Source organism: Neovison vison, chromosome 2 (genome assembly GCF_020171115.1).
Source record: "Neovison vison isolate M4711 chromosome 2, ASM_NN_V1, whole genome shotgun sequence".
NCBI lineage: Eukaryota > Metazoa > Chordata > Mammalia > Carnivora > Mustelidae > Neogale > Neogale vison.
This window is the reverse complement of record NC_058092.1, coordinates 15,071,557-15,088,585: the sequence shown is the minus strand read 5'-3', so window position 1 is coordinate 15,088,585 and position 17,029 is coordinate 15,071,557. Positions and strand designations below refer to the sequence as shown.

The 17,029-nt window shown below is 39.5% G+C and overlaps 1 protein-coding gene across 17 annotated transcripts in view; it reads left to right on the top strand.

The window, feature by feature from the left end:
* EIF4G3 (eukaryotic translation initiation factor 4 gamma 3) overlaps window positions 1–17,029 on the top strand; it is a 350,821-nt gene that overhangs the window by 306,708 nt on the left and 27,084 nt on the right. For 16 of the 17 annotated variants that reach the window (XM_044237357.1, XM_044237358.1, XM_044237359.1 and 13 more), the window contains 5 exons: window positions 2,139–2,232; window positions 4,089–4,206; window positions 6,505–6,725; window positions 8,457–8,575; window positions 13,571–13,743. In XM_044237357.1, coding sequence (XP_044093292.1) covers window positions 2,139–2,232; window positions 4,089–4,206; window positions 6,505–6,725; window positions 8,457–8,575; window positions 13,571–13,743 — 725 coding nt within the window. The remainder of the gene's footprint in view (window positions 1–2,138; window positions 2,233–4,088; window positions 4,207–6,504; window positions 6,726–8,456; window positions 8,576–13,570; window positions 13,744–17,029) is intronic. The other variant, XM_044237346.1, reaches the window with a different exon arrangement.

Below are 17,029 nucleotides of genomic sequence, written 5' to 3'. Positions count from 1 at the left end.
TAGTAGCTGTAAATTGTAAGCTTTATACAATGTATCCTTAGCTCTGGGGAAGAAGCAACTACCTGTTTAAGCCTAACTTGAATTAATGGTTTGCCATATCCAAGGCCTCAAAGAAATCACAGAAGACTACTACTAGAAATCATTCTGTGATGAAGATGTAAATATTCTACCTTCCTCTCTTGAGAATCCGTGGGCGGTAAGAGGAAAAAGGTTTCTCTTAGCAGATGTTTTCTGCAGTAGAAGTTGATCACTGTAAGTCACGTGAAGAACCTTGGAGAACATAGAACAAGTGGCATTACCTTTTGTAGAAGTAAAGCTCCTACAGCCCAGTTTTATAAATCATGTGCAATTCTGGTTTGATCCTTCCTATGTCATGTACTTTGCATAGTTCTGAAAATTTGCAGCCTACCGGTAGGATACGAATAGCAATCTAAAGCTATTGTGGAATCACCAAATGAAAGAGAACTGACAGAAAGAAAAAGAGTTTGAGAAAATTGGAAGAAGATGGACTATGTCATTTTCATCTTCATGTCAAAGTGTTGCTTCAGTATAGAACATTCCATCTCTAGATTGCCCTTGATTTTAATTAGCAAAGATCCTATTCTCTAAGATTCTGGTACATTCTTCTAGTTATTTATGTCTCAGTGCAGGGATTCTGTTGCCGAATACAGCTTGATTCCCATCCACTTCTGTTTCTAGCAAGAGACTTATTTTATTTTAACAAAAATCTTATGTTAAAAAGATAATCCCTCCAATATCAACCCCAACATCTTTGAAAATTACATCAGTACTTACTAATAATACTTGGGTTTTTACATATTGTTTCCGTGCATGGATGCTATAAAAATGAATAGTGTTTGTATTAAAACTACAACATTATTAATATTGTGTAAATTGGTAAATTCTTAATAAATTTTGTGTATATTCCGATAGTTGCAGTGTAGGTATGCTACTTAAATACCCTAGAAAAAGTTGAAAGCCATTAAACAAAGGCATTGTTAACTGGGAGAGATTCGTGTGAAAGCATGTGGTAGAGCAAGGCAACACTATGAGAATTTATGAACACTTTTATTGCAAAGAGCTACATTGCAGCTTTCTGTGGTATGTGTTTTCTATTTAATACTGCATTCTAAGTCCATTCATTTGTGCTGAAGTTGTGTTTGGGGGGTTAAACCTTAAAGAGGCATTTTAACTTCCTGTCTAATTTCCTATATTCACTTTTTTTCTTACTGCCTTTTATTGAATACTGCTATTCCACTTCTCCATCCTTAGCTCCCACATATTGTGCTTTGCTGAAATATGAAATCTTTGTGCCATCTGACCTGTTTTCTGACAGTAATGTGAAGAGATTAATCTGTTAATTTTGTGGTATACAAAATTTATATATTCACTGGGCATTACTAGACAGGAGGAATTACTAGAAACTGCTTACATTTAGTTAAATGGTGTACCAACTTAGAGGACCTGAATGCATTCTGCAGACCATTGGTTCCAAACTGTTTTGTGGATGCTGGATTCCAAGAAAGTAGTTCAGGGTCCACCAGAATCCCATGTGAATGTGAATAGCTCCAGTTTATATTTCTTAAATTGTTATTCCAATGAGTATTCTTTTTTTTTTTTAAGATTTTATTTATTTGTTTGACAGAGAGAAATCACAAGTAGGCAGAGAGGCAGGCGGGGGAGCAGAAAGCAGGCTCCCTGCTGAGCAGAGAGCCCAATGCGGGGCTCAATCCCAGGACCCTGAGACCATGACCTGAGCTGAAGGCAGAGGCTTTAATCCACTGAGCCACCCACGCGCCCCCCCAAGGACTCTTTTTGCCAAAGTTGGTTTTCACTGCACTGAAGGGGGAAAGAAGATAAACCATTCTAGGGGCACCTGGGTGGCTTAGTCGGTTCAGTAGCTGACTCCTGAATTCGACTCAGGTCATGATCTCAGGGTTGTGAGATCGAGCCCGGCTTTGGGCTCTGTGCTCAGCGAAGAGTCTACTTGAGATTCTCTCTTTCCCTCTCTCTCTGCCCCTCCGTGCCACTCGCATGCATGCTCACTATCTCTCTGAAATAAATAAATCTTTATGGAAAAGAAGAAAAATAATTCTGGAATGATTCCTATAATTGTTTTGTGGTCACTTATGTTACAGCCCACAATTGATGAGAAAATTCAGCTGGTACCTAAAGCACAGCTGGGCAGTTGGGGAAAGGGCAGCAGTGGTGGAGCAAAGGCAAGTGAGACTGGTAAGTAAGCAGTGTCCCTTCTTGGGAACCTGGATGTGATCTGTCAATATTCAGCTTATAGCACACTCCCACAATCATTTAATAATGGTTTTAGGAAAAGATCTATAGACGAAGGGTGCCCAAACTTACTGGTGTCCCTCTCACTATGGATCCTTAGTTATTTTAAATATTTAGAATTTTTTTAGTTCAGTTAGGCTATTTAAGACTTTAATTTCTTAGGTTTCTTTGTTAAAGTTGATGTTCACTAATTCAGTATAACTAGAGAAATTACTAGTACCCCAAAGGAAAAAGAAAACTCATTTCGCTAAGAAAAAGAATTGTAAAAGGAAGTTGTAAAAGAATTGGAGTGAAATATTTTCCAAAAATTTTAAACAAAAGTCACATTTTGAGAGATTAAATGTTAGATCATGACAAACACATCTTTTTAAAGCTAAGAAAGTCCGATGGAAAGTAAAAAACTTCATTGTTAACCTCCTTTCCGTATTTCCCTTCTATTAAGGAATTTTGACCTTTGATTTCTTTAAATTTTAAAAAATTGTGTTAATGGGAAGCCTGGGTGTGTCAGTCAGTTAAGCGCCTGCCTTCAGTTTAGGTCTTGATCCCAGGGTCCTGGGATTAAGTCCTGCATTGGGCTCCGCTTCTCCCTCGGCCTGCCGCTCCCTCCACTTGTGCTCTCATTCTCTCTACAAATAAAACTTGTTAAAGATTTTATTTATTTATTTATTTGAGGTAGAGAGAGAGTACACAAGCAGGGGGATGTGCAGAGGGAGAAGGAGAAGCAGACTTCCCACTGAGCAGAAAGCTGGATGTGAAACTTGATCCCAGCACCCTGAGATCACGACCTGAGCCAAAAGCAGACAGTTAACCAACTGAGCCACCCAGGCACCCCTAAAAAAAAAAAATTTTTTTTAGGGGTGCCTGGGTGGCTCAGTGGGTTAAGCCTCTGCCTTTGGCTCAGGTCGTGATCCCAGGGTCCTGGGATCGAGCCCCGCATCGGCTCTCTGCTCAGCAGTGAGCCTGCTTCTCCTTCTCTCTCTCTCTGCCTCTCTGCATACTTGTGATCTCTGTCAAATAAATAAATAAAATCTTAAAAAAATTTTTTTTAATAAATTGTGTTATTCACTTAGGCCCACATGCAAATTTACATAATATAAATACATAGGATTTGTATTAGCTTTCAGTGTTTTGTTTTGTTTTTGCTTGTCCCCCTCCTTCCCTGTCTACCACTCCCATCCCCTTGCCTACCTAGGATAATTTAATTATGTTTTTAAAGCAGCAAATGGTTGTAATGAACAAAGATTTCTAAGTTTGGGGAGGTTTTTTGCAACTAATGCCTTTTTTATTATTATTTAATTAACAAGTAGTGTATTATTAGTTTCAGAGGTAGAGTTTAGTGATTCATCAGTTGCATATAACACCTAGTGCTCATTACATCAAATGGCCTCCTTAATGCCTATCACCCAATTACCCCATCCCTCAGACAGATAAATTCCCTCTAACATTATGCTTCTAAGTATGGTCTTTGGACCATGAGATTGACATCACCTTGTTAGGCTCTTTAGAAATAACCAGTCTTCCAACAATCCACCTTCATCCCAAGGGAGGCAGATAAATTGGAAGCTGCATTTGAGGGGCTCCTGGATTACTCAGTGGGTTAAGCTTCTGCCTTTGGCTCAGGTCATGATCCTGAGGTCCTGCTCAGCAGGGAGTCTGCTACTCCCTCTCCTTCTCCGCTCCTCCCCACCACTCATGCTCTCTCTCAAATAAATAAAATCTTAAAAAATAAAATTAAAAGCAGCTGCATTTTAGTCATGTGATTTGTATTTTTTTCCCCCCTCAATCGTCAACAACTTTAGATGCCTTACGGTCCAGTGCTTCCAGTTTAAACAGATTCTCTGCTTTGCAACCTCCAGCACCTTCAGGGTCTACATCATCCACGCCTTTAGAGTTTGATTCCCGACGGACCTTAACCAGGTAAGAAGCCTACTCCTTGTTAACTCAGGACTGACCTACTTGTCGATGTCTATTCTCTCTCTATCATTCTCTCTCTCTCTCTCTTTCATACACACACACACACACACACACACACACACACGCCCACAGAGACTATGATAATCATCTTTATGGCATGGATGCCTTTTATCCCTAAGGTTGATTTTCTTTTTCTTTTCCTGCTTTGATCTTCACATTTTGTAATTTCCAAGATAAGAACATAATTGAGTGGAAGATTTGGGATGAGGTGGAAAAGAAGAGCAGGTTACCTGGAAAATTTCTAATAGTTTCTTAAGAGACCAGACCCACCCAAATAGCCCTGGAGGCCGGTGCCAGCCTTGCTAAACTAAAGCCTCAGTATGCTCTAGATTGGACTCACACTTCGAAGCACATGAATTAAAGGGCATAATAGCCTATCTGTATGTTTTTCTGTCACACTGGTCTTTGAGTTATATTTGAGGGTCTCCTTTGTTTCTCACTATTCTCTGTATTGTCTTTCTGTTTTCATTTTGTAAGATTGATACAGTGAAGTGTTCTATTGGTTGGTTTACAAAGAATGAATAAAGACCTGTAGAATAATGACAGAAAACAACAATTTTTATTTTCTAAAATTTTAAGTTTTTAAATTTTATTTATTTATTTATTTATTTTAAGATTTTATTTATTTTATTTGACAGATAGAGATCACAAGTAGGCAGAGAGGCAGGCAGAGAGGGAGGGAGGAGGAAGCAGGCTCCCTGCTGAGCAGAGAGCCCAATGTGGGGCTCGATCCCAGGACCCTGAGATCATGACCCGAGCTGAAGGCAGAGGCTTTAACCCACTGAGGCACCCAGGTGCCCCTAAATTTTATTTATTCAAGTAATCTCTTGTGTCTAACATGGAGCTCAAACTCATAACCCTAAGATCAAGAGTCACACAATCTACCAACTGAGCCAGCCAGGTTCCCCTCAAAAATTGTGATTTAAGCGCTTTTAGTGCTGAAGTTGCTTTAAGCTCTGAAACTTTCTTTTTTATTATTGTAATTAGTTTGACCAGGTAGGCTTTCTAAACAATGTTAACTGTTCCCTTGGCTTCTGCAACAAAATATACTTAGCCTAATTCAGATTTTAATGATGGCTCAGATTGCCATGAAGCATCATTTGTGCTCTTGAGGTATTTGTGGCTCTTTGCCCTGCCATAAATTTCCCCTGATGGTTCTGCGTTTTGGGTACCCGTTTGTGTATGTTCTTTCAGAGGTTAGATCATTGTTGTGCCTCTCGTCATTTCTCTTCTCTTCCTTTTAATTGATCTGATCTGTTATGGCCCAAGAAACTATTTGTCCAGCTGATTAGAATTGTCTAAATAGGGAGTTTAGTGATTAAATAGGGAGATTTTGGAAGATTCTCTCTTAATAAAATGTGACTTTGGCCTTTCAAAATCTACTTCTGGGGTGCCTGGGTGGCACAGTTAGTTAAGTGCCCGACTCTTGATTTTGGTTCAGGTTGTGATCTTAGGGTCATGGGATCAAGCCCCAGATTAGGCTCAGTACTCAGAGTCTGCCTGGGACTCTCTCCCTCTGCTGCTCCTCCCCTCTTCACTCTTAGTCTAGTGCACTTTCTCTCTAAAATAAATCTTTTTTAAAAAAATTACTTCTACTTGGTTCTCAAAATATTTTACTTCTATTTGAAGTTTCTGAATAAATTCTGTAATTTTACATTAGTGATACCATGTTTATTTGGTATTCTGTCTCTCCGTTTTTTAACTCATACATTCATCAATATCTTTATTCTTAAAAAATTTTAAAAACTAAAATAAAGAGATGCCATTGGCATTCTAAAATTTTAAGTAGTATCCCTTTTAACATGTGTGAAAAAAGTAAAAACATGCTTAACATTCTCTTGAAAGCACTGATTCCACTTGTTTATATAAATACAGTTTGAAGGGGTGCCTGGGTGTCTCAGTGGGTTAAAGCCTCTGCCTTCGGCTCAGGTCATGGTCTCAGGGTCCTGGGATCGAGCCCCGCATCGGGCTCTCTGCTCTGTGGGGAGCCTGCTTCCTCCCCTGTCTCTGCCTGCCTCTCTGCCTACTTGTGATCTCTGTATGTCAAATAAATAAATAAAATCTATTTTAAAAATAAATAAATAAATACAGTTTGAAGTATAATTTGGTGCCTCACACCTTTGAAGTTATGTTAAAAAAAAATACTCTGCATACTTTTAGAAAGTCTAAGTGTTATTTTATAATTTGAATATTTGGGGAAGGGGTGATCTTTCTTCTGAAAAGTGTATTTTGTCTTTTAAGTCGTGGAAGCATGGGCAGAGAGAAGAATGACAAGCCCCTTCCATCTGCAGCAGCTCGTCCCAATACTTTCATGAGGGGCGGCAGCAGCAAAGACCTGTTGGACAATCAGTCTCAGGAAGAGCAACGCAGAGAGATGCTAGAGACCGTAAAACAGCTTACGGGAGGCATGGATGTGGAAAGGAGCAGTGCTGAGGCTGACCGAAGCAAGGCCCGTGAGTCAGGTGAGAGACTTGATACATACAGGAAGGAGATTTGGGCCTTAAATATGGAACAAAAAATGCAGAGGAGACCTTGTGCCTGTGTAGATTTCAGAATCAATGTGTGATAATGACACAGTGGTGTCTTCAAAGGTAAAGGGCACCTAAGTAGTTCTGTAACATCGTTCTCATTTCTCAGGTTATCCCTTTGTTCAATAATTTGTAAGTTTTCTGCTTTCTGTAGTAAATATGATGGTGACGAGGGCCACTTGCTGTATTAAGCAATCTGAATTTCTTACAAGTTTTCAAAATAACAACTCACTTTGCAAAAAATAAATAAATAACAACTCAGTGTGCATTAGAGTGCATATATGCTTTGTAGGGCTCTCAAGTGTGTGAAAATTCTCACATTATTGTGCCACTGCAAGGCAAACCTAAGAGGAAATATCAGATCATCTTTTGTTACCTTAGTCTTGGTAACTTCTGTGGTTTTTGTGTATGTTTAGCATGTGTATGATTAGAGGACCAACTCCAGTAATGCTCTAAAAATTACTATCATGAATATAACCTATCTGTGTTTCTGTTTCCTCATCTGTTATATGGGGGTAGTAAATGTACCTGTAGAATTATGGTAAAGATTAAATGAGAAGTTAAAGCAGGTAAATACTTAGAACATTATCTGATAAATAATAGATTTTTCAAAAGGTACTAGATGTCATCATGATATGATGATGGCAACAATGAAAAATAGTTTAAATGTAATTTTCAACATTCTTAAAATCTTAATTTTGAAGTAGTACTGGTTGTTTATAATATTTTTATAGTTTTTAAATTTGTCTCAGTATTTAAATTATGTTTCCTAACTATAATCTCTAAATGAATTCAAATGAATTGAAATGTCTTCTCCCAGCTCTAGACTTCAGATCTTTTAGCTTTAGGGGCATGTAGCTTTCATATCTATGGTAGGTATTTGGGGAACATAACAAGATAAGGCATGAAAATATCAAGTGTGTAGTAAATAATACAGCACAGCTGCCCTCTGCAAGTTTATTGTCTGGGTCATTTGCTTTATTCACTACATGCACACTTACCACCTAGTGAATTATGGGCCCTGGATCTCTGCTCTCAGCCTTCAGTGATATACAAGTACAGACTGAGGAAAGTGCTGTAGAGGAGAGGAGCAGAGTTCTAAGAGAGTACTTGACAAGGGAACTAGCTAGAATTGACACAGAGGGATGGGAAGGCTTCTCTCAGGTCCAAAGGACCAGTAGGAGTTAAAATAGGTTTATAGGGAGGGATGGGTATGGAGCAGAGAGAAAGAGCATTCCAACCAAGAGGAGTACTGTGAGAAAAGGAGTAGTAGGCAGGTAGAACCACAGTATGTTCAAGCAACGGCCGAAGGCCAGTGTGGTTGGAGCTCTGTTTGTGATTGTGGAAGCTTCATGTGCTCTTCATCATTGAAGCAGTGGAGAAGAATCAAAATGCAGAAAGGAACGAAAAGGCTTTAATTATAAAAGTTTACCATATCTACATACTCTTTTAATTATAGAATATGAAGTTACTTAGTGTGTATCTATGCTGTGATAAACATTTTTCTTTTCTGCTTTTAGATGTCTTGCCTTGTCAAATTTGTGTCTATTTTAATGCTTTTATGGGAAAATTAATGTAATAACACATAAATGTTGTCAGCTATAATCCCACCACTTTAATCATGATTTTTGTCATTTTTACTTTTACTTTTTTTAACCTCACTAGTAGTGAAACCAGAAGTTCCAGCAACATCAGTTCCTGACAAACCTGCATTGTCAGAATTGGAGATGGAGAAGAAGTCCAAGTCTATTATTGACGAATTTCTACACATTAATGATTTTAAGGTAATGAAATTTTAAAAACAACAACAATAACACAGAAAGCCCCATAACAGATACAGTAACTTTGTTCTGGTCTAGTAAGTCTCTTATCACTAAGACTTACAGGAAGTAATCCAAGTCCCACACAGTTCAGTTTGCACAACTCTGATGCATCCTTGCCAACTATTCTCTTTTAAGTTGATAACAGAGTTCCCAGGATCACACGGCAAGCAGGAAGGGAGAATGGACACCAGTCTATCCCTACGGTTGGATAACCACATTTGACTTTGATACTAATAAACAAAAAACAACACGTTACCATTGTTAGGAATTTCTGTCTCCCTCTATATTGCCTCCCATGAATTTTATCATGGGAATCATTTTATCATCATTCTTGTATTAACTTTGAAGTGTGGCTGGTGTTACTTTTTATTTATTTCATAAATGGAAAACTGAGGCACCAAGGAGTAAGCAGTGTGTCAGTGTCAAATAACCTAAGTGAAACATTCAAGACCCAGATTTGAATCTGCCATTCTTTAGCCCTAGCCTTCTCTTTGAGCTTCATTTTAAGATGGTAGTGAGTGAGATAGACCTACAATGCTCAACTTTATGAGCTCTGTAGTCTCATGGAAGAAACAGATCATTAAGACTTAACTCCACAGATAAGTATTTAAACTGTAGTATAATAAATGCCAGTAGACCTATGGGTCTTGGGAAGATCATATAATAGGACCTAGTTTAGGGATCTGAAATCAGCAAAGGCTTATCTTTAAATTGTCAAATATATTAACTACTTTTACTTCGGCATTATATTAAAAATTCTTTCAAGCGTACTTGTTCTCTTGACAGTGTAGTCATTACCTGCTTTCTCTACTTAACAGTCACTTTGGTTAACCAGAGCCTAACTTTCTAAAACCCTCAATCCTCTGAAGTTGTCCAAAATTGAGAAGAAGTACTAAGAAATTTGGATGATGAGCCAAGTAGTTTGGGAATATATGCCCCGTCAGTGAGCAACAAATACTCAGGAGAAAAGTATGATCCTATGATGAACTGAAGACATGAGGGGGAGGTGTGGGGAAGACCTTAGCAACACCTACGTGTGAAAGGAGAGCTCTCTGAAAAATCATTAGCCCTAGGCCTGGCCTGCAGGATGCAAGAACCAGAGTTAATTAGGCCTCAGGAATTTCTTTTCTCTTTCTTTCTTTCTTTCTTTTTTTTTTTAAGATTTTAATTTGTTTGATAGAGAGAGGGAGAGAAAGAGAGCACAAGCAGGGGGAGAGAGAGAAGCAGGTTTCCCACTGAGCAGAGAGCCCAATGTGGGTCTCAATCTAGGATCCTGGGATTACGACCCTTGCTGAAGGCAAATGCTTTTTTTTCTTTCCTTCTTTCTTTCTTTCTTTTTCTTTTCTTTTTTTTTTATTTGCGAGATCGAGACAGAGCACAAGCAGGGGGAGAGGCAGAAGCAGACTCCCTGCTGAGCTGGGAGCCCCATGTGGGACTCAGTTCCAGAACCCAGAGATCATGACCTGAGCCAAAGGCAGATGCTTAACCAGTTGAGCCACTCAGGCACCCAAGGACTCAGGAATTTCACTGTACAATGTATAAAACAGCTGTGCTGTGAATGATGATAAGAACCAAGTAATATTATTAGACATTGTGAGGGCTTACTATGTGCTAGATGTGCTGTTTTACATATTTTATATGTATTAGTTCATTTAGTCCTTAGGAGGATCACCCTCCTGATGTTAATACTATTATAATAGCCATCTTAGAGATAAGGCAACTGAGAGGCAAAGATGTAAAATAACTCTCTCTGAGTCATGCTGCTGCTACATGGCTGACTCTGGATTTAAAATTAGTTTTCTAGGGGCTCCTGGCTGGCTCAGTCTGTAGAGCATGTGACTCATTGTCTCAGTGTCAGGAGTTTGAGCCCCACAGTGAGAACAGAGATTCCTTAAGAAAATAAAAATGGAGCACCTGGCTGGCTTAGTTGGGAGAACATGCAACTCTTGATCTCAGGGTTGTAGGTTTGACTCCCACGTGGGGTATAAAGATTACTTAAAAATAAAATATTTTTTAAAAATAATAAAATTAGGTTTCTAGTTTCAGAGCGTAGACTGTATCTTATTACCTTTAGCTTATCAGTATGTTGTGCTAAAGGCTTACAGAGCACATCCTAAGGAAGAGATTTTTCTAGCATCTTAGTAGGTGCTATTATAAAAATTGGGGTGCCTGGGTGGCTCAGTTTGTTAAGCAGCCAACTCTTAATTTTGGCTCAGGTCATGATCTCAGGGTCCTGAGATTGATCCCCAAATCAGGCTTCCTGCTCAGCTGGGAGTCTGCTTAAGGATTCTTGCTCCCCTTCCCTTTGCCCCTTCCCCAGCTCATATTCTGTCTCTCTTTCAGATAAATAAATAAATCTTTTAAAATAATAATACAAATTAATATTTATTGACCCTTTGTTTTGTGTTTGGCAGTGTGTCCCATCCTTTTCTTATGTGCTTTCCTCACAGTAACTCTATGAGGAGAAGTTAAGACTGAAAGATTGTTACACTCCTAAATTCACCTAGTAGTAAGAAGCAAAGCCAGGATTCAGACCTACATTTCTTTGATTCTACACCCTGTGTCTTTAGCCTTTGTGATATATAGTTAACTGAGTATCTAAAATGTGCCAGCCACATTTTGGGGAAGACTGCCTGGATATTCTGTAGTATATATAGTAAACAACATAGTCTGCTTCTGTGGGTCAGTTGTGGAGCTTACCATCTAATGAGAGGTACAGAGCAGCCCTAAAGATAGCTAATAAATATGTGCAGAAGTAAAACTAGGTGATACGATAGCCCATGATTAGTCACAGAGACCATAGGAGGTGTCAGTTTAGCTGAGTACTGAGTACTGAATGATAAGATTCAAATCATGAGAAAATCAGGGAAAGGACAAGATTATGAATAGCTGAGACATTAAAAGTACCATGATACTTGGGCACCTAGCTGGCTCAGTAGAGCATGAGACCCTTGATCTTGGGTTTGTAAGTTTGAGCCCCACGTTGGTTATAGAGATGACTTAAAAATAAAATTATTGGGGCGCCTGGGTGGCTCAGTGGGTTAAAGCCTCTGCCTTTGGCTCAGGTCATGATCCCAGGGTCCTGGGATCGAGCCCCACGTCGGGCTCTCACGGGGCTCCCTCTTAGGGAGCCTGCTTTCCTTCCTCTCTCTCTGCCTGCCTCTCTGCCTAATTGTGGTCTCTGTCTGTCAAATAAATAAAATCTTTAAGAAAAAAAAAAGTCTTTAAAAATAAATAAATTAATATAAAATTACTATTATTAAAGGAGTCCAAAGAGACATCATGCATCCTGACATGGGATGTTGGGGTTACAGTTGTATCCAGAACAACAACAAATAGCTATGTTGGACATGTGGGGACAGTTGTGGGAATTTTGAATGTATACTATATATCAGATAGCATTTTTTTTCAAGATATTATTTATTTATTTGAGAGAGAGAGTGAGGGAGAGCATGAGAGGGGAGAGGGTTAGAGGAGAAGCAGACTCCCTGCAGAGCTGGGAGCCTGATAGGGGACTTGATCCCAGGACTCCCAGATCATGACCTGAGCCAAAGGCAGTCACCCAACCAAGTGAGCCATGCAGGCACTCCATATATTATTTTTTTAAAGATTTATTTATTTATTTTAGAACAAATAAGCCTGAGTTGGGGGAGGGGCAGAGGGAGAGAATCTCAGGCAGACACCCTGCTGAGCATGGAGCCGAATGCAGGGCTCCATTTCACCACCCTGAGATCCCGACTGAGCCGAAATCACAAGTCAGATGCTTAACTAAGCCACCCAGGCCCCCCATCAGATAGTATTTTTTTAAAAGATTTTATTTATTTATTTGAAAGAGAGATCATAAGCAGGCAGAGAGGCAGGCAGGGGGAGGGGGGAGGCAGGCTCCCCACTGAGCAGAGAGCCCGATGCGGGGCTTGATCCCAGGACCCTGGGATCATGACTTAAGCCGAAGGCAGCCACTTAACCCACTGAGCCACCCAGGCGTCCCTCAGATAATATTTTTATTGACATTATATGGATATTAAAATTCTTGCATATATGTAAAGAGACCTAACAATTGATGAATCACAATTGAATTAAGCAAAAATGTGTACATTGTACTATTCAATTTCTCTGTAGTTTGAAAGTTTTTTAGATAAAAAGTGGATGTGGGGGAGGTATGAAATAAAATAGCAGAGGGGAAATAAAGCATCAGTGAGAAACCTAGATGTGCCTTCCTCCCTTCCTCAGTCAGGAGGCTGCCCTTCTCATGTGCATCTTTCCCCTCAGAAGAGCTGCTCTCTTCAGAGGTTCAACCAAAGAATTTTGGATTCAGACAAAGTTGAGTACCTGAGGGCAGGGAGGTACACTGCTATATTGGTGATTCAGCAACCCTGGCTGCCTGGCTCCAGAGACACGGACCTAGCCAGATCCCCCTATGCTAAGGACCATTTCACAAGCCCACACCCCCAAGAACTTCCTAAAAGGTTTTAGTACTTAAGCTAACCATATTAACTTTCCTAAAAAGGAAGACCTTCTTCACTGAAGATTTTGCAAATATTAACAAACAAAATTATCTCAGTTGCCACATTGAGTCATTTGACTCATAATATTGAATCTGTTTTGTAATACGCCATTTTTAGTTTTTTAAATGATCGTAACACAGGTAAACATTTTGTAGAAAAATATATTTTTTGATTCTGGTTCTTTGAGTGATCTTTAGTAAAATTGTTAACCTAAATACATTACCCTTGTAAAGATCCTCTATTCTGTTGTTTTTAAATATGGTTAATATTGCCCATGTCAGCCTGCAATTTATTGAGCTCTGTTAATGTTTAAAAAAAATATTTGAAGACTGTCTTGTTTGTGGAGGTTTCTGCTGACTTTGTCGTTAAGTGTAAGATTTTAAACTTATTTTTAACACTCTGGTAATGGGATCCAGGTTTCAGAGTAAGCTCTTATTTGCTGTTTGAACAGGAAGCCATGCAATGTGTGGAAGAGCTGAATGCCCAGGGCCTGCTACATGTGTTTGTGAGAATGGGAGTGGAGTCCACCCTGGAAAGGAGCCAGATCACCAGGGATCACATGGGCCAATTACTCTATCAGCTGGTACAGTCAGAAAAACTCAGCAAACAGGACATTTTCAAAGGGTCAGTATCCTCCTCAAGAGTGACATTCAGTTCCTAAGCTCTTGAGCAGTGGTTAATTTTAAAAGTACATTTTTAACCATTTATTTTCATAGAGTAAAATTATATCCAGTATAATGTGTTGATGTATAATATGTTGATAGTATGTTAGTGGATATGATGGCATGTGGTAGATTGTGCTAGGGCATAAAGGTTATCTCCTGGTTTCCTAAATTTTACTGTTAGATCTGTATTATGGTATAAGTAAGGTACCAGAGACCACTTAATCTTGGGGAATCTCAGGCCCTCACCAGCCCACTTAAATGGTAACTGTGCATATTCTTTGAGGAAAACGCTTTTTTTGTGTGTGGAAAATCAACTTAAATCTAAAACTTTCAATAAAATGTGGTTATTTTGCCAATGAATGCTTGTCTGCCCACTTTAGCCCCCTAGAAGGAGGTTAACTCCAAACTGTTAATGATTTAGTCTGTTTCAGATTGGTTTCATTATGAGTCTTGTTGATGGCTCTTTTGATGAAGTCTAGCTATCAGTAGTGTTGTTTACTCATCAGATCAAGTTCTGATATGTTTGAGATCATCATATGTGCATGGATTCTTTGTGATATAGCCCAGAATCTTACCCAGGCTTAGGTTCTGAAATCAATGTTTAAGGTGAAAATTGCATATAGTAAAAAATTCATTTTAGGAGCCGTGTTGTGCAAATGTAAACATAGACGCACATGCAGCACTGCCAGGTGCCCACTCTCTAATCAGTTAGGAACTACGACCTCCTGAAGGCTGAGCATCAGATTCATATTTCATTTTCAGCATAAATGTTCATTGGGTAGAATGGCAGTAAGAATTCTGCACTACTTATTTTTCTCTTTGTAAACCATTTTGGCCAAGCTCATAGTACATTCTTGTAAATTAAATGCACCTGTGTTGAAATGCCACTGTATATCTCACAGATATGGTCAACCCTTTCGAATAAGGTAACCATTAAATGCCAAAGTTGATCGTATTTAGGAATAATTACTCATTTGATTTTGTGAGGAACTATGACAGTGTCTTCAAGGTCCTAGAAAATACATACTTGCCCTTAGGATAATTAATAACTTGTCTTTCAGCAATAAGGTAGTCTGTGATAAATTCAGTAAATGACTAGATTAAGGTCTTCTTAGAAACTGTGGCTAAAGTTACTGTGATTCTTGGCCTTTAAGACCTAGATGGTTTCCGAGTTTCAGAAAGAGAAATCAGTTCATTCCAATAATCAGCCTGTGTAAATAGAGCAAATGAGGGTATCCATGCCCTCACAAATTTTCTTTCCCTAGCCAACTTGAAATTATAGTTTCAAACCTTGCAAACTATAGTTGAGGACACAATTATATTAATTTGTAAATATTTGCTTCTTTCTCATCTGTTATGATGTATTCACCAGATAATTTTACAAATGAGAATGCTAGATTACTATTTACCCTTTCTCTCTTTCTTCAAAGTATACTCTTAAGTTTATTTGTATCTAGAAAGATCCTAGGAAGTAGGGTCTAGCTTCATGGCTTCATTGAACTTGTGAGGTGCTAGCTTGATTTCTTGGCTACCTCAGATGTTGGTATTTTCCTTTGGGGGACTCTTTGAGGAAAAAGTGTCATACTGAGACACTTTCTACTTTTCTACTGAGACACTGTCTACACTTTCATGGGTGGTGATGCTGTTGCTACTGCTGGCAATAAAACCACCACCTTTTATTTATACTGAAAATGAAATGAACACTTCTGTGTCTCAGTATCTGCTTCATCTTCCTCTATCCCTACTTCCTTCCGCATGGCTCTAGACCTTGCATTTAATACTTTTTTAGACCTAACCATGCCATCCTTACACCAAAACCCCTATGAAGACCCCTGTTTCTTCCTAAATCGAGAGACCCAGCAGTTTTTTTTCTAAGATGAACACAAAGTGATAGCCACTTGTCATTTTCCACCAAGAGCTTTCTTGCAAATAGATCAGAGTTTCTCATTTACTTCTAAAGCCCAAATTATAAATAGTTCATACTGTCCAGAGAGGCCATTTCTTTTCTTTTCTTTTCTTTTTTTAATTAACATATAATGTAATATTAGCCCCAGGGGTACAAGCCTGTGAATCGCCAGGTTTACACACTTCACAGCACTCACCTTAGCACATACCTTCCCCAATGTCCATAACCCTACCACCCTCTCCCTACCCGCCTCCCCCGCGGCAACCCTCAGTTTGTTTTATGAGATTGAGTCTCTTACAGTTTGTCTCCCTCCCGATCCCATCTTGTTTCATTTATTCTTTTCCTACCCCACAAACCCCTACATTGCCCAGAGAGGCCATTTCATTTGAGCCACAAAAATACCCTGAGACTTTTGTCTCTTTAGTCCCAGTATCCAAAGACCTCTGTCTTTACGTAGCATTGTGGGCAAACATCTAAGGTCAGCTTCCTAGGATTTTGCTACCCCGTAGATGCCAATTTCTAAGCAGTTAATGTCTTTGTTTTTGTTTTAAAGATTTTCTTTAATTGAGGGAGAGCACAAACAGGTAAGGAGCAGAGGGAGAAGCAGACTTGAGTGGCGTGAGGGGCAGAGAGAGAAGGAGAAGCAGGGAGCCCGACGTGGATCATGACCTGAGCTGAACACAGATGCTTAAGTGACTGAGCCACCAAGGCACCCCTTCCGAGCAGTTGTTAAAGCTGTTTCTGCCCAGCTCCCCAAGCCAGAGGTGATGTAAGGTAGAAGGCCTCCCTGTTTACTGGGCCCTGATTAGCCAGCTATTTTTTTTTTTTAAAGATTTTATTTATTTATTTGACAGAGAGAGATCACAGTAGGCAGAGAGGCAGGCAGAGAGAGGGGAAGGGAAGCAGGCCCCCTGCTGAGCAGAGAGCCCGACGTGGGACTCGATCCCAGGACCCTGAGATCATGACCTGAGCCGAAGGCAGCGGCTTAACCCACTGAGCCACCCAGGCGCCCCTGATTAGCCAGCTATTAATCTGCCATTTCTTCTATAGAACCCTTCAAAGTATGCACTGCTACTAAATTCTGATACTAGATAGAAGTTTCAAATAGGCAGCCTGTGTCATATTGTTTACTAGATAGTTTATCAACGCAAAGCATAATTATTTGAGTGTAAAACATGATCCCCGTGCGGCTTCTGGGTGGCTCAGTCAGTTAAATGTCTGACTCTTGGTTTCTGCTCAGGTCATGATCTCATGGGTTGTGAGATGGAGCCCTGCATAGTCTCCACACTCATTGTGGAGTCTGCTTGAGATTCTCTGTGCCTCTCTCCCTCTGCCCCTC